At 58.8% G+C, this 21,747-nt stretch overlaps 1 protein-coding gene and 1 non-coding gene across 2 annotated transcripts in view; one reads left to right on the top strand and one right to left on the bottom strand.

The window, feature by feature from the left end:
* Positions 1 to 72, bottom strand: TRNAE-UUC (transfer RNA glutamic acid (anticodon UUC)). Its single transcript has one exon. It is a non-coding gene; the product is annotated as a tRNA-Glu (tRNA).
* Positions 73 to 10,226: 10,154 nt separating this feature from the next.
* The window catches only part of LOC104328261 (rho GTPase-activating protein 39), a 55,477-nt gene continuing 43,956 nt past the window's right edge, over positions 10,227 to 21,747 (top strand). The window contains exon 1 of the mRNA XM_075438938.1: positions 10,227 to 10,340. Within this exon, the coding sequence (XP_075295053.1) occupies positions 10,330 to 10,340 (11 nt within the window). The 5' untranslated portion in view covers positions 10,227 to 10,329. The remainder of the gene's footprint in view (positions 10,341 to 21,747) is intronic.

A 21,747-nucleotide genomic window follows, 5' to 3' on the forward strand; every position in this document is an offset into this window, starting at 1 on the left:
TTCCCACACCGGGAGTCGAACCCGGGCCGCCTGGGTGAAAACCAGGAATCCTAACCGCTAGACCATGTGGGACCGCACGTCTGCTCTCTCTGCCGCGCCGCCTGCTGCCCGCGCCGCCCGCCCGCGCCGCTGGCGCCCCCTGCTGCCCGCGTCGCCGGCCGGGAGCGGGGCGGGGAGGGGCGGGGCCGGGGGAAGGGGGCGGGGCTGCCCCGCTTGCTCCAGTGCGGGGAGCGGGAGGGAGGGGGTTGTGTTGCGGGGTGAGGTAGGGCAGCACCCCGCGCGGCTGAGCGCCCTCCTTCCCTGCGCCATTAGCAGCCCCTCAGTTAAAGGTGGGGGCGGAGGCTGAAAAAACAAGGGGGAAAAACACGAGTGGGAGCTGGGCAGGTGCAGCCCGGCTGAGGAGGCACAGGAGCACCCGCGGTGACCCCCGCAGAGAGCTGCGGGACAGGCTCCGGCAGCCAAACCCAGCCGGAGCGCCCAGCTGTGACTGGGACAGTCCCGCGGCAGCGGGTGCGGGGCAGGGGACGCTGCGGTGGCCGGTGCCCGGTGGGACAGGAGCGGCTGAGGAGCTGTGCCCGTGGCGCGGCGACTCTGGGTGCCACGGAGACCTCAGCGTGCCCGAACGGGTGAATCTTCCAGCACGTTCCACTGCCGCCCTGTAACGAGAAAATGCCCACCCAGCTGGGCCCAGGGGAGCGCCAGGAGTGCCACAGCGAACAGCGTCGAAGCCACGGTGGTGACGGGTGGATTCGGAAACCAGAGAGGCTGCTGAGGCAGGGAACATTGCTGTCATGGAGTCTCCAATTGCCCCCACGCTGGGTGAGTCAATGTTGCTTCGGGATGTGACGTGGCCGCTACGTTTTAGATCCCACCAAGGCTCGGTTTTGGGAGCAGCTGGCTGGAGAAGATGAGAGAAGCGGCTGGGTCGTGTGCTGAGGTGTGTGAGGGGCTGCCTTCAGAACCGCGTGATTAAAAAAGCTACATGTAAGATGGAGTACGATGTGTTTGATCTGGTATCATTGGAATAACAACGGCAACAAAGAAATTCCTCCCAAAAGAGCTTATTAAAAAATGCGTAAGCCAAAAGGATAATATGCTTGTGAGAAGCACGGAGATTGCTAAAATGGCTCAGAACAGTTCAGATCACCAGGAGGAAAAAGACTGAAAATAGGCTGGTATGGCTACAAAGCACGGTGAAGAAAGCTATTGAAACTTTAAATTAGAAATAAAATACCCTTCAAAAAGTGAAGTCGGTGCAGACCATGTCCTCCTGCCAGCAGAGAAGATCCTGAATAGGTTCCAAGGTGTCAAATGGGTCTGACGGTAACTGCGTAAGGCAGATTGGAGGAGATCCCATTTCCTCCCGTGGAAGCCAGCTGCAGCCCACCGGCCTCCGAGACGTTGCTGGGCTCTGTGCTACGGACGTGGGGAGGGCCTGGCTGCCAGTCAGAGGTCCCTGCTTTTCTGGCAGGAGGTGGCTGTAGTCCGTCTCCGTGAGATGAGGGGCAATTTGCTTCCCAAGGACTTGGCTCCGCTGGTGGCAAGATTTGAGCTTCTCCCATGCATCATCCTGCCTCAGCTTCCGTGCCATCCTCGGCGCTGGATGATGCTCCTTCTCCCTCCGGCAGCTCTGGGGAGGTGTCCACAGAAGGAGCAGCAGTGCCAGCGCCTGCACCCCTCCGCCTCTGCTCGCCCAGGAAGCGTGCACGAGGGAAGGGGGAAGGTCTGCCCTCGCTGCCCGCTCCTGGAGGTCAGGGCACTGCGGGAGGCAGACCTTTGGCTTCATTTAGACTGGCCGTGCTCACGCTGTTATCGTACCTGCCCTTGAAGAAGTTCTCAGGGCCCCAAGGGTGCTTACAAGCCCTTACAGCTCTGAGCAGCCTCACCTGGGACTCGCTCCCCAGCAGCCCCAGTTCAGGTCAGCCCTGGGCGCTCAGTCCCCATCTGAGCTGTGCTGGAGGTGTGCCTGGCCCTGGTGCTCGCCCCGACGCCTGTGCCCATGGCCGTGCCCAGCCCTGGGTCCCTCTGCCTGCAGGCTGGCAGGCCCAGGCTCTGTGCACAGCCATCGCTGGGCTGTGTCGGACTCCATCCCTGGCCCGGCCCGGCCTCCCAGGCCGACCGCAGACCTGCCTCGTCCCCGCGAGCTGCCCCGCGCTGGCACGCTGGGGCTGCCCGCGGCCCGTCGGGGGGGGCTACGCAGAGTCTGCGCCGCGTGGTGCCCTGCGACGCTGCCCGGGCGTCCGCCCGAGCGTTCCCCTCTCCTCTAACGACAGCTGCCCACAAAGGGCGGCCGCCGAGGAGCTCGGGCAGAGGTGCCTGCGTTCGGGCTGTCGGCTCCCAGCCTCTGTGCACAGCACTTCAGTTAAAATACAAGAACCTGTTTGTTGAGCTGGTTAGCAGATATCCGAGGTGTTTAAATAACGAGCAAAGAACAGCTTTCAGGGCGGTTTGCCTAAAGCTGGGTGCCGAGAGGAGCCTGACAAAGCCAGTGCAGCAGACGCAAACGGGGACGTTCGGCACTGCAGCGCTGGCAGCCCCGGGGTCAGAAACCCAACTTCTCCCTGCGGTTACGTGGTAGAGCAGAGAACTCGCTGCCGTTCCCACCGGCTCCAGCAGGAGCATGGTTGGGCCTCAAACCCTTGAATGTACCAGGAATGATAAAAGATGAAGAGTAATAAAACACTTCTCACACTCATTAGAAGACTCTCTGTATTGGTATGTGTTAGTAAGCAGGCGGTGAGCAAGCAGAACTCAAGACACCATCCGAGGGCAAAAGAGATTAAGTTTTAAAAACTCAGATCTGTATTACTTCACTGGAAGGACACGATGAGAAATAACAACCTGCAGATGTTTCAGCTGGGGACTTCTATCAACAACAAAACGGAGCAACTTTTTTTGTGATAGTTAAGAACAGGAGTAATGGGATGAAGCTGAGAAAACTTAGGCAGATTATAATGCAAAACCCCTGACGGGATCTCAGATGTCTGAACGACCGCCCCGGGAGACAACAAGGCCAGCAAGAAATACCCCCAAAAGAGCCTCTGCACTGGCGAGAAGCGGCGTAGGAGACCTCGCGAATCCCCATCTCTAACTCCGGAGTCCGGACTGTGGGACTTTCCTTCCAGGTTTCTCACAGAAATGGGGATTCAGTTAATTTGTCAAGGCTTGTAAGAAAAAAAACCCATCAGACTGCAGGATTAGCTTGAGGAATTACAGGTTCTGTCTGCGGCTGAAAAATTAGCTCAGCTCTTGGCAGGTGCCTACGACAATATCACATTGTCTGGCGCAGAGACGAGCCGCAGCGAAGCCAGACGGGTCAGGCAGCTCGCGCAGCCCGGCGGGAGCGGGAGCAGGAGCAGGAGCAGGAAATCGCAGCGAGGTGGGACAGCTGTGTCACCACCACTCGCGCTGCTGTGGGTGCACGGGGCAGCGCCGGCTCCGTCTCGCGGCACCGGCCTTGGCCACACGTCCTCTGCTCTAGGCAGCTGTCCCCCAGCTCGAGGCAGGTGGTGGTGGTGGGACTCGGGCAGCTGACCCACACACGCAGGTTGATGTTTTCCAGCGTACAACGTCTGCTGCGGGGAAGAGAGAACCATTGCCCAGCTGGTGCGTTTGGACTGGTCGGTGAATCCGTAGAGGACGTAGATGGAAAGCAGCAGAGCTCTCACCAGGCACAAAGAGGTGTGAGAGGCTGTGACAGGGTGGAAGTCCCTTGGGGACCTGTGAGTGATGTGGTGGCAGGACATACACACCTTGTTCTGGGGAGCTTTTGTGCCACAGGCATTCTGAAGCGTGGCAGGCAAACCTCTGCTGTGGACAGTTTCCCGACCTTCATGGCCAGCAGCCTCAGAGTTCGGCTCATAGAAAGTGACCCGAGAGCATGGACCTCCCTCCCCGGGTCTGCCTAGCTTTGGGACAAGAACTACCCAGGACAGCAGAGCCTATCTCCTACTTCACAAGGGACATTCCCACCTCCACCTTCCTCCGCTGTGCTTCTCTCCTCCCGCCCACTCTGGTGTGGGGCTCTGCTCCTCATCCTCATCCGGGTGCTTGCCTGATCATCCAGCTCAGGTTACCAGCCTGGTGAAACACCACTTACTCCTGTTTTGTGCCAGTTTAATGAGCTGATGTGGTTCACCCAGGCTCAGATGAACACCAGAACCAAGACTCGGAGCATCGGGAGGAGCAGGGCTTGATGCACGGGGAGCCCTCAGCTCGGGTCAGCCGTCTCACCCGCTGCACACTCCTTTCCCCTCTAAGGGCTTGTAATCGCTGTCTCTGATGCCCTTCCCCTCTTTGCAGCTCCCCTCTGAAAAGGCAGAGCTCTCCTTCGCCGCGGGGAGCAGTGACCCCCGCGAGAGCTCACCCCGTAGCTCTGTCAGCAGTCGGGGAGCCACGGTAGCCGGGAAGACGGCAGCAGCCCTGCCTGTATGTTTTCAGTCACAATCTGTTTTAGAAAGCAGGAGAGGAAACAAAGAGCATTTGCTGCTCCATCTGTTTCCGTGTCCCAGGCTGCTCAGGTTGGGTTACAGCCAGCTGCTGCCATTGCCAACTGGTAACGCGATAGCACGACTCCGTGCTTTGCAAGGGAGCTAAAGACGGTAAGATGGAAAAAATTGGGACAGGATGATTTTAAAAAGTCCCACTGCAGAACATCTGGCTTGTTATATAAATTTACATCATGCCTACTATAAAAAAACCTGCTGATTGCTGCTTAAAACCACGTATTTTCATAAATGGCCATATATCTCCAACCAGCTCTTTCCAAAGGACAGTCCTGGGCTATTTGATATCTTCAGTCAGCTTCAAAACACAGACAGGGTTAATTAAGAACAGGGATGTTTTTTCTTTGCCTCACGCATGCTAAGACCATTTGTCGGAAAGGACTCTCACAGCGCACAATCCAGAGAACCTCAGCCAGCAGCTCCTGCATCCTGGTCAGTCTGGTGCCGTTCAGTAAGGTACTGGAAACAGTCTGATACAAGATGTCTGTGCTCTGAAATCACACAGAATTCACCACATCTGCCTGCCCAGCTCAAACCTCAAGTCCCTCGACACAGAATTACAGATGTGTTGATCGGAAGATACCTTTGCAGGGCGTTAGCCCAAACTCTCGCTTGAAGTGAGACCATCGCCAACACCAGATCAGGTCAACCATGTCTTTGCACAGGCAAACCTTTCAAACCTCCAAGGATGGAGATCCCATCGCCCATCTGGGTAAACTGTACCCCCTGGTCAACCTAGCACTTCACCTTGTTTCCTCCTGCAACAAAGAGCTGCCCACGGTGAGAAATCTTGCCCACGTGTAGGCACTCACAGTAGTAGCTTGGTAGTAGTTTGACCTATTTAACGCATGGCGTTCACAGTACAGAACGTTTTCTGGTGTTACTGTCTTCTTCAGTACTAGAGCGCACAGAGCTGCTCCTGCTCCCGCTCCTGCTCCCCTCCCAGCCGCAGGACCTCCTGGTCCCGGGCGCAGAAGGAGGTGACAGGCGAGCTGGAGACGAGGCGACAGCACAGCAGTGCCATACCCACCATGCAAGAGGAGCAGGGCAGGTTTGGTGATGGCAGCTGTGGGTGATCAGCCACGGTCTAGTGATGGCTGACAAGTCCACGGTGACAAGGCAGGTCCCAGGTGAAGCCAGTTGGTGGGTCAGGGTCAGCAAGGTGCCAGCCCTGGTACAAGCTTCACTGGAGCGTAGCTCAGGCAGGGCCAAGGGCGAGGACCTGAGCTTAAATGGAGCTCACAGGTGGAGCAGGGACCCCCTGATGAAGCATCTCCCAGCTCATCCTCCCACCATCGCTGGTGCCCTGTAAGGCTGGTCCAAGGTTGCAGCTGCACCAGGTCAGTGCTGGCCATGAGCCCAGATGCCCAGGCCTCGCCAAGCATTTCAGGCGCCCATGCCCAGTATCACCAGTCTCTCCTCAACACGGGGTTTGTCTGCACCTGACCGGAGCTGTTACTCCCCCCTTGCTGCGTACGGAGACGCTTGCTGTGGGGCCGGTGCTGGGCTGGGCTGGCTCCAGGCTGTGCAGTCCAGTTTGTCAGCAGAGGCAGAGCAAGGGCAGTGCCCGCTGGCCCAAACTTCGGGCCAACGTGTGCTGGCTGTGCTCACAGCTGCAGCACATCTGCCTGGGCATCGCCCCATCTTCCCAGCGCGGTACGCGGAGGCAGGGCAGCAGCAGGGCAATACCGAGCTTTCCTCACCTTTCGCATCACCGCAGACGAGGAAGGTCCTCCGCCCGCCGTTTCCTCATGTGGAGGGTGTGCACAAGCACGAACGTCCACCAGCTGAGCAGCTTCATGAAAGGGGGGTGGCTGTGCAGCTCCAGGCACAGCTTCTTCCACCTGGGAGCGGCGTCTGAAGAAACGATTCGAGCACGATCTCAGGGAGCTGGCTCCTTTTGTGACAGTTGTAGGAAATATCCTTTGGCCAGGAACAGGCAGTGAGTGGATACTTTGGCCTGGAAACATTGACCATACATCTCTTAATTCATCTTGCAGTGATCTGGTGTTTACAGCCTCACAATTCGTGGAGGCTGTTTCTTCTTGTCAGCACTGTGGTTTTGTTATTAGCAAAAGAGCCGGGGTTTATAGCCCTCTCCTTCTCTGGAGATATTCCAGCCCCGCCTGGCCGCGGTGCTGTGCAGCCTGCTCTGGGTGACCCTGCTTGGGCAGGGGGTTGGGCTGGGTGACCCACAGAGGGCCCTGCCAACCCCTGCCATGCTGGGATTCTTTGATTCTGTGATGTCTTCGCCATGCCCTCAAAGACACTTCATATCCACCTCCTGCTGCCACCTCTGGGGTGCTGATGGCAGGCGTCACGACCGGTGGGCTTGATCGCCCACGCTACGTCACCCATATCTCTGGAGAAGCACTTTCTTGTGTTGTTGTGCCACATACCACTCATAGAAGTTTTTCTCAGCCCATGACTGCCTGAGCTGGGAAAGCCTCTGAAAAAGTCACTGCAGATGTCCCACGAAAGAAGCTTTTCCCTCAGCTCTTAATTTGTCCCCTCTGGGATTGCTCTCCCCCTCCCTGAGGCACTGGTACCAACCCAGCTCGTGTCCACCCGTGCTGCCTGGCTCTCCGGAACAGCTGGACCCTGGCCTGGCCGGTTGCACTGGGTGCAGGTCTCAGCCTCACAACTGCCTGCCGTGCCTGGTAACCGAGCCCCCTGAACCCCCCTTTCCTCTCCCAGCAGCGGGATCTCTGCTCCCGGGAGCGTCCCCGGTGCCGGCAGGTGTGTGACCATCCTCTGGCGAGGAGCTGCTGCCTTCGCCGTGGTTTCCTCACTCGGGATTTCGACGCCCTCCTGCCGCACGGCGTTGTGCGAGACAGCACAGGGCCATCAGCCCATCAGTGGGACTGAGCCGAGGCGCCAGCTCGGAGTGTCCTCTGCATCCCCGAGTGCCTCCAGCAAGCCAGCTTTGGCCTCAGCAGAGTGGGGACCTCTCAGAGTGCTCCGTGCAGAACCACGGCCCAAGAGTTCCAGCCGCAGTGGCTAAAGAACGAAGTTCACAGAATCACAGAACCACAGAATGGTCGGGGTTGGAAGGGCCCTCTGTGGGTCACCCACCCAACCCCCTGCCCAAGCAGGGTCACCCACAGCAGGGGGCACAGCACCGCGGCCAGGCGGGGCTGGAATATCTCCAGAGAAGGAGACTCCACAGCCTCCCTGGGCAGCCTGGGCCAGGGCTCCATCACCCTCAGAGGGAAGAAGTTCTTCCTCGGGTTCAGCTGGAGCTTCCTCTGCTTCAGTTTGTGCCCGCTGCCCCTTGTCCTGTCGCTGGGCACCACTGGAAAGAGTCTGGCCCCGTCCTCCTGACACCCACCCTGCAGATATTTAGAGGCATTTCTAAGGTCCCCTCTCAGCCTTCTCTTCTCCAGGCTGAACAAGCCCAGCTCCCTCAGCCTTTCCTCGTAGGAGAGATGCTCCAGTCCCCTCCTCATCCTCGTAGCCCTCCGCTGGACTCTCTCCAGTAGCTCCTCAACTTTCTTGAACTGGGGAGCCCAGAACTGGACAGAGTGCTCCAGATGGGGCCTCACCAGGGGTTCAGATTACAGGTTCTCCCGAGGCGCTGGCTGAAAACAGCCTCCACATCATCATCAAACCCAGAAACACGCAAAATAAAATGAGAACTTCGCAGATGAAACGAGCACTTGTCTGGTTCCTCCTGCAGCCAACTCCCCATGCACCGCATCGGGGAGCTCCTTTTGGGGGGGCCCTGAAGCTGGGGCTCTTGCAACCTCCCACCTCCCCGGCTGCCACTCCCAGCCCGTCCGAGGGGCCAGCACAGCCGGGCCAGGCGCTGACAGCGTCCGTACGCCATGGCTCTGCGACGAGAGCGCGGGAGCAGAGACCGCCAGGCTGCTGGGAGCGTTTTCCCGGTGTGGCTGCTTCGCTCAGAGGACAGGGATCGCTCTGCTGCAGAGGCAGACAGTGCCTGCGTCTCCACAAGGAAACCGGCCAGTTTACAGCCTCAGAGCTACACCAGAAAACTTCTGTTCCCAGCGCAGACCTGGCTTAACTCTTCCCTTCCTTCCCTGCTCAGCCCTTGCCTCGGCCTCCGTGCTTCGCAGCCCCGCGAAACCCGCTCTCCCGCGGCACCACGGGCACCCCCAGCAGCTCCGCAGCCCCGTGGGGCTCTGCTCGTGGCCGGCCCCCCCCGGCACGGACCCCCGGACCCCGCGGGAAGCGCCGCGCAGCTGCGCGTCCAGCCGGCGAGCGCCGCGGCCATGATCTCACTGTCTCTCTATTTGTTGTTTAAAAGTGCAGTGGGACTTTCACGCAAATGTCTTCAGGTTAAAGTTACTCCGAAGCTCTCCGGTCGTGCCAAAACACCGTCTGCGAGTGTGCCGTGAGCGCGGCGCGGCTCTGCGCAGGGACCCTGCCGGCTCGCTCGCCGGGGTGATTAATAAGCCGGACAGACTCGTTTCTGACTGCGGCAGAAATTTGCTGCGTGGTGTGAAACAGGCCAGAAATCGCTCAGTTAGCGGCAAAACCCACCGAGCGCCTGGGTCTGAGGCATCCCGGCAGCTCGACCCCCAGGACTGGCCTTCGCGCGGAGGCCTACGAGGATGAGGAGGGGACTGGAGCATCTCTCCTGCGAGGAGAGGCTGAGGGAGCTGGGCTTGTTCAGCCTGGAGAAGAGAAGGCTGCGAGGGGACCTTAGAAATGCCTCTAAATATCTGCAGGGTGGGTGTCAGGAGGACGGGGCCAGACTCTTTCCAGTGGTGCCCAGCGACAGGACAAGGGGCAACGGGCACAAACTGAAGCAGAGGAAGCTGCAGCTGAACCCGAGGAAGAACTTCTTCCCTCTGAGGGTGACAGAGCCCTGGCCCAGGCTGCCCAGGGAGGCTGTGGAGTCTCCTTCTCTGGAGATATTCCAGCCCCGCCTGGCCGCGGTGCTGTGCAGCCTGCTCTGGGTGACCCTGCTTGGGCAGGGGTTGGGCTGGGTGACCCACAGAGGGCCCTGCCAACCCCGAGCATTCTGTGATTCTGTGGGGTTGTTGCTATTCTGGAATAACAGGACCCAGCACGGGATTCCTTGGGAGCAGCCCCAACAGGGGCTCTGCCGTGCCACCACGCCGGGCGACGCGCTCCGAACGGGCGCTGGCGGAAGCCGATCCCGCACGGCCAGCCATCGGCGCACGGCCTGTTTATCCGGGCTGCTCGTGTCGGCGGAGAAGCGGGGCCCTCCCCGTCCCCGAGGCCTCTGAATCGCTGCTCGCACGCTGCCAGCTGAGCCGTGTGTGCGGGGCACGCGCCTGGCCTTCCGCGCAGCCTCGAGCAGACCGCGCCGCGCTCAGACAGCCCCCGAACACCCACCCCAGCCGGGGTGAATCGGCGGCGTCGGGGTGCGGGCAGATGCGCGGCAGCCTCACGCCCTGGGCTGCCCGTCGCCCAGGCGCAGACCAAGGCGCCATCCCCTTCGACGCCGCTCACCCCAGCCCCGCGCTCCGTCCCGGCTCTGCAGGCCGCTGCCTGCTCGGCCCCCCGGCCGCGGTGCTGTGCAGGACCCGGGGCACGGCGCGGCCCGCGGCCCTCGCCACCAGGGGCTGCCCTCGGCCCGCCCGCCCCGGCCCCGCCCCGGCCCCGCCCCGCCCTCTGCTCCGCCCCGCCCCGCCCCGCCCCTGCTCCGCCCCGCCCCCCGCCCCGCCCTGCGCGGCCGCCCCCAGCAGAGGGACCCGGGGAGCGGCCGGGGGGCTCGGGGCCGGGCTGGGCCGCGCCGCCCCCCGGGCGGGGCGGGGACCGGGGCCGGGCTCGGGCTCGGGCTCGGGTGTCACATCCTGCGCCGCGGGCGGGCAGCGCGGCCGGGCGGGCCATGGCGGAGAGGTGAGTGCGGCCGCCGCGCACCTGTTGAGGCGGGTGAGGGGGGGCCGGCGCCGGGCCGAGCCGCCAAGTTGCGGAGGGAGCGGCTCTCCCGGGGCCGGCCCGCGCCCCTCCCGCCCGCCGGCGGGGGAAGCTCCGCCGGACCGGCCGCTCCCCGCAGGGCCCGGCGCTCGCTGCGGCGGCCGGCCGGGTCCAGCGGAGGTGCCGGTGCGGGGCTGGGCCGTGGGGCGGCGGCGGCGGGGGCGGGCGGCCGGGCTCCTCCGGCTGCCCCGGCGCGGGGGGGCCGCTCCCGGCTCCGCGGCGGGAGCGCGGTGCGGGGCCCGGCCCCGGTGCGCTCTGTTGCCGGCGCTGTTCTTTCGCCCGAGGGGAGAAGCCGGGGAGGGTTTCACACCCCTGCGGCCGCGGCTCTGCCCGGGGCGCCCGGTGTGGGCCGGCCCCGCGCCCGCTCGGTGCCGGGGCGGGGGGGGTGCGTGGAGCGGCGGAACCATCTTCCCTTGCGCTCGCCCCTGAAGGCTTTTTCCCCCTTTCCTCCTGTCCCTCCTGCGCCTTCCCCCGCGGCCCGGGGCCGGAGCGCTCTGCCCGAAGGTCTGGGGAAGGGGCAGCGCGTCCCCGCGCGTGGCTGTCCCGAGCGGAGCGATGGGCCCCGCAGCAGCAGCGCGGGGCGGCTGCCTCCGGCCTGTGGCACCCGCGGGCGCTCGGGGAGCGAGGGTGCAGGCTGCTCGCGGCGGGGGACGGGCCTGGGCAGCCTGACAAGCCGTGAGCTCTGGGGCTGCTCTGTTCCGCGCGCCGGCCCAGGGCATGCGTTGGATCTGAGCTTCGCTTTTCCAGCGCATCCCGCTGACTGCCTCCGTCTGCGGGGCCGAGGAGACCGCTCGCTCGTAGCGGTCGGGTCGAGTCTCTCTGGAGCGATGCTGAGCTCACAGGAATGCAGAGTTTTGAAGCCAGGCTTTTTGTCGGATAGTTCGCGTGCCTTCTGCGTGCACAACAGGTTTGCTTAGCTGAAACAGATGTCTTGGCCTGCGCTGCGAGCACGTAAGCTGCAGGGAGAGCTGCGGGCGCCGGCCTGGTGCGTTTTGTAGCGAAGAGAGCTTTACGGTCGTCCTTGCGATGCAGGAGGCTGCTTTCCGCCTGACCGTGGCCGGATCCGCAGCTGGAAACCTCGTGTGAGGCTGGCACGGTTGCGGTGCCGACAAGACGTGCCCTGAGCACCGCCCGGCTTTGGGGCACAACAGCCGAGCGCTTCCCGTTCGCCTGATTTGCCTGATCTCTAGAAAAACGGCCTCTGCCGCGCTGCAAAGACGAAAGGAGGAGAGACTGAGACCCCTGGGGGGAACTGCTCAAAGAGTCAGAGAATCTTGCAGATTTCAGTGTGTTTGTGTCTGAGCTTTGAGGCATATTTTTAATCCATCCTGCTGTTTTTTTGGGGTTGGCTTCATGGGATTGGGGCAGCTGCCTGCTGGCAACCAGGTGAAGTTTTGTAAACTAGGGAACAGGTTCTTTTTTCCCCATAGAGCCATGAAGGAATGGTTGAAGGACTGTAGGAAGGGCTGTGAGGTCTGAATCGGCTTTAATGGAGTCACTTTGGTAATTAAAGGTAATGAAGCCTGAACTGCCGTAGGATTCTGTATTTTTGGCCCATGCGGCTCTGGTGGTTTTCTTTCTTTCTTTTTTTTTTTTCCCCCCCTTCCCCCACTGGCAGTGCAGTTTAGTAAATAATAATATTCATAAACCTTTTATCAGTAGTTGCAGAAGGATGTGTGATGCCTATATTTTTTGATGGGTGAATGCCTTAGTCGGAATACTACTTGCTTGCCATTTTACCTGTGCAGAAGAAAGCTTTTTGTGTGGAGTTGCCGTTTTAGCAGCATGTTTTGTGGCTGTTGAACAGCCTCAGGCCGCGAGCTGAGGGAGATCTTCCCAGCAGTGCTGGGGCTCGCCGAAGCCCTGTCGGCTGGGTGGGCGGAAGGGCTGGCCATGGTGTTCCGTGGGAAGCCTGCTGGTCTGGCTGGCCGTTCTCATTTCATTGATACAAACACAAAGGATTCACGTGCTTTGTGTTCTGGTTACAATGGAGACTCTTAATTTTTTTATTGAATCTCAGTGCCCTTAATACGAGTGTGTTGCATATAGTTAATTGGGATTAATTCAGGCTTTAATTGAGGAATGAGTGAAAACCTCCACAGTTCGTCAGCCTGCCCCGGAGCTGCTGGCAGACAGCTTGTGTCTGAACTCAGCCGTGGCTTTGCAGCAAGGGGGTCTTCTGGTTTTGGCGGGGCGTCTGAACCTCTGGCTCTCATTCAGCGCCGAGCCCCCCACGTCCTCTGAACTGGGTCCATGTCTCGTGCTCTGGTTTACCCTCTTCTTAGTTGGCTTCAATAAGGCTGTGAATAAACGTCCTCTCTGTAGCTACCTGTGGCTGCAGGACACGCTTCTGCTGGCGGCAGCGTGGCTGGCTCCCGTCTGCGGGGTGAGCCGTTCCTGGCCGAGCACGGCGGTAACTCGCCTCGCAGTAACCGGGCGGGGGTGGCGAAGGGCTCTGCGCTCTGGCAGCAGCGGGGATGGGTGCGACCGGGAGAGGCTGCCGGTGTCCCGACCTCCGCCCCGCGCTCCTGCCGTCAGCCCCGCTCCGCTGACCGTGCCGCGGGCGAGCTGCCAGGGCGCTTTCCTGCGGGTGAGATGGTTTGGGGGCGAAAGGCCGACTGGCTTTGAGTGAAACCAGGAGCGTGCTTTTGCTCCAGCAGCTCTGCTGACGGAGGCAGAAGAGGGGCGATAGGCTGTGGGGGACAAGGTTGTCATCCACCAGTGCTGCCATATCCTTGCTAAGCTGCTCCCGTCAGCAGGCTCAGCGTGGCCTGGAGCTGGCTCCTGAGCTGGAGCTCTGCCTTTGGTGACGGTGGCTGGCTCCTTGCAGATAGAGCCTGGTGCCTGGGAACACCTTCAGACGCACCAGAGCCTGCTGATGGGAACTAAGCAGAAGTTCAAAGAGGAGAAGCAGCGTTTCCTCCTTCCCTGTGGTCTCCTCTCCCAGTGTTTCCATTCCTGCCGTACTACCCAGATGGCTTTCTCCTCGGATGATGCAATTAGGAGGAGATGCTTGCAAGCTCTCAGCAGATAAATACATCAGAATTTGAAATGCTCCGTTTAGGCTTCATCAATCCTTCCCAGGTGGAGCGCAGTTATCTGTGCCGTGTTGTGACATGTATACGCTCGTGTTTCTTTAAAAAGCCCTCTGGGCAGATTTGAATAGTGAGTGGAGTGCCTCTTACTTGTAATAAAAATAAATTCCAGAGCCGGCACTGGGATTTGGTTTTAGCTGGGTTTGTAGAGGGCCTCTGAGCTCTGCTGTCGTTACTGACACGTTTGGTGTTAATTCCTGCCTCTGTCAAGGTGCGCGGGAAGGCGCTTCCCTCGTAGGAAAGATGGCTTTAAGGATCAGGCAATTTCTTGCGCTTTTTAGTAGCCGAGTCATGAGTGTCCACTGCAGCAAGCTGTCTGTCTGATTGCTTTTACAGTTTTCATGGGGAGGGGTGGTCTTCTGCACGGGGCAATTTCCTAAAGCAGGCAGTTTTTGGAGTGGCAGGAAAGTATTAACTGCAGCAGCAGACGTGAGATCTGTATGGAACGAGACGCTGTGGGTCAAGAGAGAAATTTGTTTTGCACTTTGTCTCATGGGAGAATGGGAAAAAATACCATTATTTGGGATGTATTCTCTTCATCCTAATTACTGTTCCAAGTGTTTGAGGTTACTGATGTAAGGAAGAAGTATTTTATGTTTCCAGCTGAATATTGACCAGCAAATTCCAGTGTAGCTGGTGTCAGCCATCCTCCAGCTACTCTCCCGAGCTTTTTTCTTTGCGTATTGTCAGCTGCTGTTTTTTAGTTATGCAATATGCAGAGCCAAAAGCAGTTTGGGAAGCTTATAATGAGGATGCTGAAGATCCAGGCTGCTTGTTTGCAGTGAAGCATGGGAGATGGAAAGGACTCGGAGATGCCCAGAGGGAGCGCTGGCGTGGCTTGTGTAGCCGCTCGAGGAGTCGAGGTGTGTCTGGCCTCCCGCAGTAACGTGCTTTGAGCAAAAAGAAGGGGCTTGGGTTGGACAATATCAACTTAGAAAATTCCCCCTGAGAAAACAAGCTGAAAGACCAAAGCACTGGAGATGCCAAGATTGTTGGGGTTTTTTTTCAGGCTCTTCTGTCTTTTTGGACTCCAGGTCTTATATGAAATTCCACTGAGGGCTTTATGCTGCAGAGCTCTGGGGAACTTCTAAAACAGAGAGGTCCGAATAAAACTATTCGTTGGCATGTTCATCAGCCGCCAGAGTCAAACAGAAGGCTGGCTCTACACAGAGGATGTATTTTCGTAGCCCTCGTGTTCTGCTTGTGCCCAGCTCCCCGAGCCAAGCTCTCACTGCGCTTTGCCTTCCCCGGTGGAAACTGCGCTGACGTGGGGTGGAATGGAGGTGACGGCGAGCGTCCCGCGCTCCCCGGACTCGCTGCGCCTTCCCCTGTCAGCCTGGGCCCCTCTAAACCGACCGTTTTCTGAGCCGCAGGGTTTATGATCTACCAAAACCAAACAAGCCAAGGCTGCGCCGGCGCAGGGCTCGTCCGTGCGTGTGGCTTGGCAGCGGTGGGACGCTGCCGCACGGCGCTGTGCGCCGGCACAGGGGCTGCTCCTGCCTGGGCGAGCAGGGTGCTGCTGTCGGGCTGCAGCCCGCCGCCGAGCCAGGGGGCACGCGGTGCCCGGGGGTTCTGTGTTGCCTTGGACATCACGACCCGGTGGCTCAGGGCCAGGTGCGCTGTGGCAGGGGTGACTTTGTTCTGTAGATTTTTTTTTTTTTTTTCTGTTTGGTTTTGTCTTTATTGTTCTCCCCAGCAGAGTGACAAAGCGGCTTGCTGCCTCCGTCGCCGGTGATACCAGGAAAAGTCCTGCACAGCGCTGCCTGGCAAGCTGGGACCGAGCTCAGCGAGTGCCCTTTAACCGCACGGAGTTCAGCCGTCTTGGGCGTTTTGTCTCGGAGCCAGCGCGGTGTCTGTGCGTGGGTTGTCGTGTGCAGCAGCAGCCAGGGCCCCGTTTAGGAGAAGGATGACTTGGCGTAAAATATTTTCAGTAACAAAGTGAAGTCAGAGAAAAAGTTATAAGAGACTTTATAGCTGAGCACTGCTGGGTCTGCAGTCAGGTGAGCAGCGCTGGGTGCTGTTGCCTGGGAAGACGCCCTTCCAGAGGCCGTGGCCAGACCAGGCCGTGGGTGTTGGCTGCAGCTTTCGGTGCCTCTGCCCTGGCTGCTGGGCCCTCGGGGTGGCTGGCTCGGTTTCACTGCCGGGACCCCGACCCACGCCAGCCAACTGGTGCTGGCCGCCCCAGCTCCGCCGGCGCCTGGTCCTCACCCCCTGCTTGGCTCCTGGCGCGGCTGTGCTCCCCCACGCAGCCGCGTCTCCTCCGGGGTTGTCCCCTCGGGCTTTTGGTGCTGCGTGGGGAACAGCAAGGCAGGGTTGTTTGCAGACGTGGGGTGAGCTGCGGGTGGCCATGCGCTGAAATCCGGGCTCGGAGTCTTCCTTGTAGGAGTTTAAACATTAGCTAGAGGTCCAGCTGCTAGTTTCAACATGATCAGTTAGTTGTAAAACTGTAAATACCATATTTGGTCCTCTTCTGGTCCGGCGACTGTTTCTTCCTTGTGTATAGTGTAGTTCTCTGATAGTCCTGTGATAGCTACGAGTGCCCAGCTGTGCATCAGCCATCCCGTCTCGCTCTTCTTTGCTCCCTAGCTGCAGTCATTAGGTTTGGGATTTTTTTATTAGGCCTTCCAAGTGTTGCTGTAAGCTATGGTGAGAGGAGAAGCTCCGAGTCTTTTAGGAATTCTTGGTGATGGATCAACGTGAAGTGAAGCAAAGCGAGGTGGTGAGCCGAGGTGCAGAGCCTGGAGCGCGGCCGGCACGAGAAGTGCTTAACGTGTGCCTAAGGACAAATCCTAAGCGCGTTGTGATCTGGTGGTACATTTTCTTAGCAATTTATACTATTGTAATACAGTGAGTGGTCTGGCTGGGATGGGGCTGAGCTGCGTTCGGTCAGCAGAGGAAAGTGGCTGTGAAGCGAGCAGCGCTGGGGCCCGGAGGGCAGCCGTGTGCTTGGGTCGGTGCTGCCCTGGGGCTCCCGCTGGCAGTCCTGCGTCAAGCGCAAACGGCAGAGGAGTTGCCGCTTTGGCTTGGAAACTCCTTAGAAAGCTTGTCCCTGAAATAAACTATGTAAATTTTCATGAAATTTGTTTTAAAAGCGCTGAAAATGAGGTTGGCAAGCGAGCGCCGTGGTCCTTTCTGTACTGTAGGTCCAGAAGCTGCTGAGGAAGTGCCTGGTGAGTAGGTGGCGGTCGGACAGCTCGGCCTAAATTCCCGAAAGCTGTAATTTGAAATTAGTCTAAAACATGTGTTTGAGGTTCTGGAGACCAAAGGCTTTTCCAAAGCAGAAGTCCATTTTGGGGTGGCAATAAGCATAAAAGAAAAGAAGATAAGACAGCGATCATCTGCTGGGGGTGAAGCTGTGCACTGCCACGCTCGCGTCTTCTGGCCCTGGGCCCGCACCAGAACGGCCGAGTTCCCTGAAGCAGGAGAAGACCGGCTGCTGTTCCGTGAGCAAGCTGAGCTGGCTCCTGCAGGGCGGGGGGAGCTCCAGCGTCCTTGTGCGATGAGCACTGGGGAGGCACCGTGGGGAAAGAGCACGGGGGGGACGTGGAGGGGAACCCCCCTTCCAGCAGCAGCAAGTCATTGGGTCCGCTCTGCTTTCGGCGTGCTGTGATGTTACCCTCCCGTGCCCTCTCCCGGGGTCTGCTGGGCCGGCTGCGGGCACGCTACTGCAGGGGCAGCTTTGGCCATGTTGTGAGACGCTGGCCCTGAGTGCCGAAGCCCCGCTCCGAGGGAGGGAGGCTGGCGGAGGGAGGGCCGCGTGTTCGGGTTGCTCTGGTTGCTGGAACGAGGAGGGCTGCCTGAGTGCAGCAGCGGGGAGAGGGTGGTGATTTCAGCCTCTCTGCCTCCCCGTAACTCTTCCCCGGTGAGGTGGCTTCTCCAGGTGCGGTGGCAGTCACCCGTCGGCCGCCCGGCGCTGCCTCCAATGGCTGGACACTTGTGTGCTTAGACTTTAGTTGGGCTTCGAGGGATGATACAACTCCCTTTTTGTCTCTCTGGATAAGGAAAGCTTCTGCAGAGCTGCGAGAGCTGTCTGTGGTGGGGGAGGAGAAGTTTTTCCATAACCTGGTGTGTTTAGTGCAAGGCGTGCTTGCTGGAGGGGAAACTTCGTTTTGGGCTGCTTGCTCTGTGCGCTGGCCCATCTCTGCAGGTGGAAAAGGGCGGACAGTGTGGTGATGGCCAAATAGCTCGGTGAAACAGCCCGGGGTTCAGCTCGGAGCGTGACGGGGGCCGACTTGCAGTGGTCTCCATGCTCGTTGCTGGGCGGCTCGGGCGCTGAGCTGTGCTCGGGGCGGCTGCTCTGGGGCTGCGTCCCGCACCGGGGGCTCTCTGGGCGAGAGCATGGTTTCCTATGCGAGTGTCTCCTGGCGCTGCGTGCAGCTGGTGCTCCGGGTGCTGCAGTGGAATGGGCCCTGCAGCTGGCCGTGACGGCCCCGACACCACGGTCCTGGCAGCGCCTGCCCGAAGCGGGGCTCGGCCGGCGGGAGCGGCACGCTGCGGGCGGGCGGGCGATGGGTTCCTGATACCTTGCTCAAACCTCCACTGTTTGCAGCAGTAGCCATTTCTGCAAGTGAGCGCGGGGGGCTGGTCAGAGGACAGGCAGGCTTCTCGTGGGGCTGCCTGTGGTGCTGCTTCCTTGCTCTTCGTGTCCCAGCCAGACCTGGGTTAAACCCCGCGCTTCCATGGGCTGCAGAGAGGGGCTTCACAAGGCTGAGCAGTGTTCCCCTGAAATGACCGTCTGGAGGCTGTTACCCGTGGTAGGAGCTTGTGCTGCTTTGCCTGCAGGGCACCATTTGCCTATGGTGCGGCTGCCTGCCCTGGGAAAGGCAGAAGATGTGAGCATGGACAGCTTTGGTGGTGAGATATGTCTGTACTAGAGCTTGGGCTGCTCTGTTGGGCCTCGTGGAAGTGCAGTCTTTCGTAGAACAGAATCGTTAAGGTTGGAAAAGCCCTCTAAGATCACCAAGCCCAACCATCACCCCAACACCCCCACGCCTACTAAACCACATCCCCAAGTGCCCCATCCCCACGGTGTCTGAACCCCTCCAGGGATGGGGACTCCCCCACTGCCCTGGGCAGCCTGGCCCAAGGCCTGACCACTCTTCCAGTAAAGACATTTTTCCCAATATCCAACCTGAACCTCCCCTGACACAACCTGAGGCCATCGCCTCTCGTCCTGTCGCTGGTTACTGGGGAGCAGAGCCCAACCCCCCCTCCCTGCACCCTCCTGTCAGGAGCTGGAGAGAGCGAGAAGGTCCCCCCTCAGCCTCCTCTTCTCCAGCCTGAGCAGCCCCAGCTCCCTCAGCCGCTCCTCATGGGACTTTTTCTCCAGCCCCTCCCCAGCCTCGCTGCCCTTCTCTGGACACGCTCCAGCCCCTCAGTGTCCTTCTTGGAGTGAGGGGCCCAGAACTGAGCACAGCACTCGAGGTGCGGCCTCACCAGTGCCAGCACAGGGGCCCGGTCACTCCCGTCACTGGGACGGGCGCGCTGTGTCCCCGTGGGCAGAGCAGCGTGGGTGCGCTGGCTGTGAGAGTTGGGCGCTGCTGGGGACGCTCAGCCAGCCCATTTCTGGGGTGCAGCCCTGTGGTGGCAGAGCTTCCACGCTGCTCAAGATACAGGAGAGTATCAGGCTTCATCCCTTTCACCTTCCCACCTGCTCAGGCGTGACGCAAGGCGTCGAGAAGAGCAGTGAACAGCTGGGAGGTGCAAACCCTTGGGGTTTCTGTGCTTCAGGCAAAAATTGATTGGTGAATCTTTTATTATTCAAATTAAAGCCTGTTGCTGACCAAACTGCGAACAGGTTTGTTAGCAGTTGTGCCCTGCCTCGTGTTTCTGGCCGGGCCTTGGCCTTGACGGCAGCTCTGTGCGCTCAGCGGAGCCGCAAACCAGGGAGACGGCCCGGGGGGGGCTGCTCCCTGGCATGGAGATGCTGCCCCAGCGTGCTGCTCCCCCGGGATCCTGGCTGCCCTTGGGTGCAGTCCTGGAGAAGCCTTGACCCCTCTGCCTCTCGCCTGCTGGGTGCCTCTGGAGGTGCTTTGGTCACCTAACGTGTTTGCAGCTGGAAACGCGTCTCAGTTCGGGCATCTGGAAACTGGGAATACGCAGTTACCTGTGAAAACTCAGTACGTACGTGCCCAGGAACAGTCATAACTCCAAGCCTGTGGTTATGATGGGCTCTTCATAACTGGCAGCATTAATAAAATTAATGAGAGTGGTGCCTGCCCTGCCGTAGAGCTGATGTTTGCTGCTGAGTCTGCCAAGCAGGGGCCGTCTGTTGTTGCAGTCGTGTAAAAGCTTGATGTTTGTCTGCCTTGCATGGCTCTGTCTGTCTGCTGAAGTGTGGGGGTAGGACTGGAGGTGGTGTGGAGGTTATTTGGTGCTGACGTTGGCAGCTCGGAAGGGATGGATACCTCCACCAAGAAAAGATCAAAGACCGTTCTGGTTTTGTTTTTTTTAAGAAAGACAGAAAACAAAAGGAAATGTGTGGGGAAAAGAAGGCTGGTGGAGCGAGAAGGATGGTGGTCAAAAAGGGAAAGCTGTATCGCAACAAGAAGACCAAAAAAGTATATATTTCAGAAGGTAACATTAAAAATCAAAATAAGTCAGACCAGAAGAAGACTTTTGAAGAGCAAATTTGCCAAATGTGATTAATTTTCAAATGCATCAGGAACCTTTTGGAGACAGGCAGCAGAAGAGATTAGGGTGTGAGAGGCATGGAAGATAAAGCAATCACAGAAAAATCTAAACCATTTTTTGGCTGTCTTCACTGCTGTGGAGGAGCTTTGTAGCTTTGGAAACTACAAGCTGGCTACAGAAGAGCTGTCTGAGAAGTTGTCTCACATTGAATGTCAGTAGAAATAGCTTTGGAGCAGAGGAACTGATAAGAAACTGTAAGGAACATAGCATTTACTCAAGAGTGCTGTAGGATCTTAAATCTGAAATTGCTGAGATACTTTGTGCGTATCCTGTTGCTGAAGTGCCATTGGTATCGCAGAAGTTGATGGTGGCAAATGCGATGGCATTTTGTAGAAGAGGGGTATCTTGGGGAAATCGGGGAGGTGCACGTCGGGTGCTCAACGTCCGTGCCTGGCGCGCTGCTGGGGAAGGCCTGTAGGGAGGGTCCTGGGGACCACAGACCGGTGGGTCTGGCCTGGGCCTCTGCAATGAAGAACAGGATCAGTGGAGGCATGGCCAAGCACGACTTCCTGGAAGAGTGTTAACAGGGCTGACATGAAGGCAAGCCGTGCCTCGTGGACCTGCTGGAGCTTGGTGAGCACATGGGTCGCAGGACCAGTAGACTTCATATATATGGGTTTTCGAACAGCCTTTGACAAGGTTCTCCACCAGAGGCTTTTAAGAAACAAAGTCACCATAGACATGGAGGAAAGGTCTTGTTACGGACTGAGAGCTGGTGCAAGCATAGCGTGCAAAGGGTAGGGCTTAGTAGTGATTTTTCAGCACGGGTAAGAGTCGGCAGTGAGGCCCCAGAGACTGGTCCTGGGACTGGTTTTCATCCTGTGGGTGACTTCAGGCATGGAGGGGTGCAGGGAAATCCCCAGGTTCCTCAGTTCCTTTAGGTGGTTGCATACCTCACAGCACCAAGCAAGTGGACAAGTAAGTGGCAGATGAACTGGAGGGTAGGAAAATGTAGGGTACCCGTAGGGGAAAATTACCTATACCAGGCCTGTAGGATGCTGAACCTGGAACTGGTGCTTGCGGCTCAGGAAGGAGCTCGCAGTCCTCATCGGCCGTTCTCTGAAATTGTCAGCTCAGTGTGCAGTGTTAGCCAAAAAACCCAATGAGTTGTGGTCACCATCAGCATGGGAGGTGATGGTAACAAAGCAGAGGGTGTCCTTTTGACCCTCTCTAACACCTTGGTGCATGTCTTGGGGGCTGCATGCAGTTCTGGTTTCTGCATCTTGAGGAGGACAGTAGCGTTGGAGAGGCTGCAGAGAAGACTGAGGGACAGAGCGGCTGGAGAGAGGGAAAAAAAATGCAGCTCCTTGGTTTGGAATAGGAGAAGTCTGGCGTAGCAATGATCAAGGGATGCAAAATCATGAAGGCACTGGTGAAGTTGAATTTTACCTCCTCAGTCTTGTGGCAATAGAGCCAGGGGCATTTGATGAAATTTATAGGAGGGTGGTTTAAAGCGGGTAGAGGGAGGTACTTTTGTTTTACACAGTGGGTGATGAACTTCTGAATTCATTGTCCTGGGGGCTTGTGGATGCAAAAGGCAT

Source organism: Opisthocomus hoazin, chromosome 18, assembly GCF_030867145.1.
Source record: "Opisthocomus hoazin isolate bOpiHoa1 chromosome 18, bOpiHoa1.hap1, whole genome shotgun sequence".
NCBI classification, from domain to species: Eukaryota; Metazoa; Chordata; class Aves; order Opisthocomiformes; family Opisthocomidae; genus Opisthocomus; species Opisthocomus hoazin.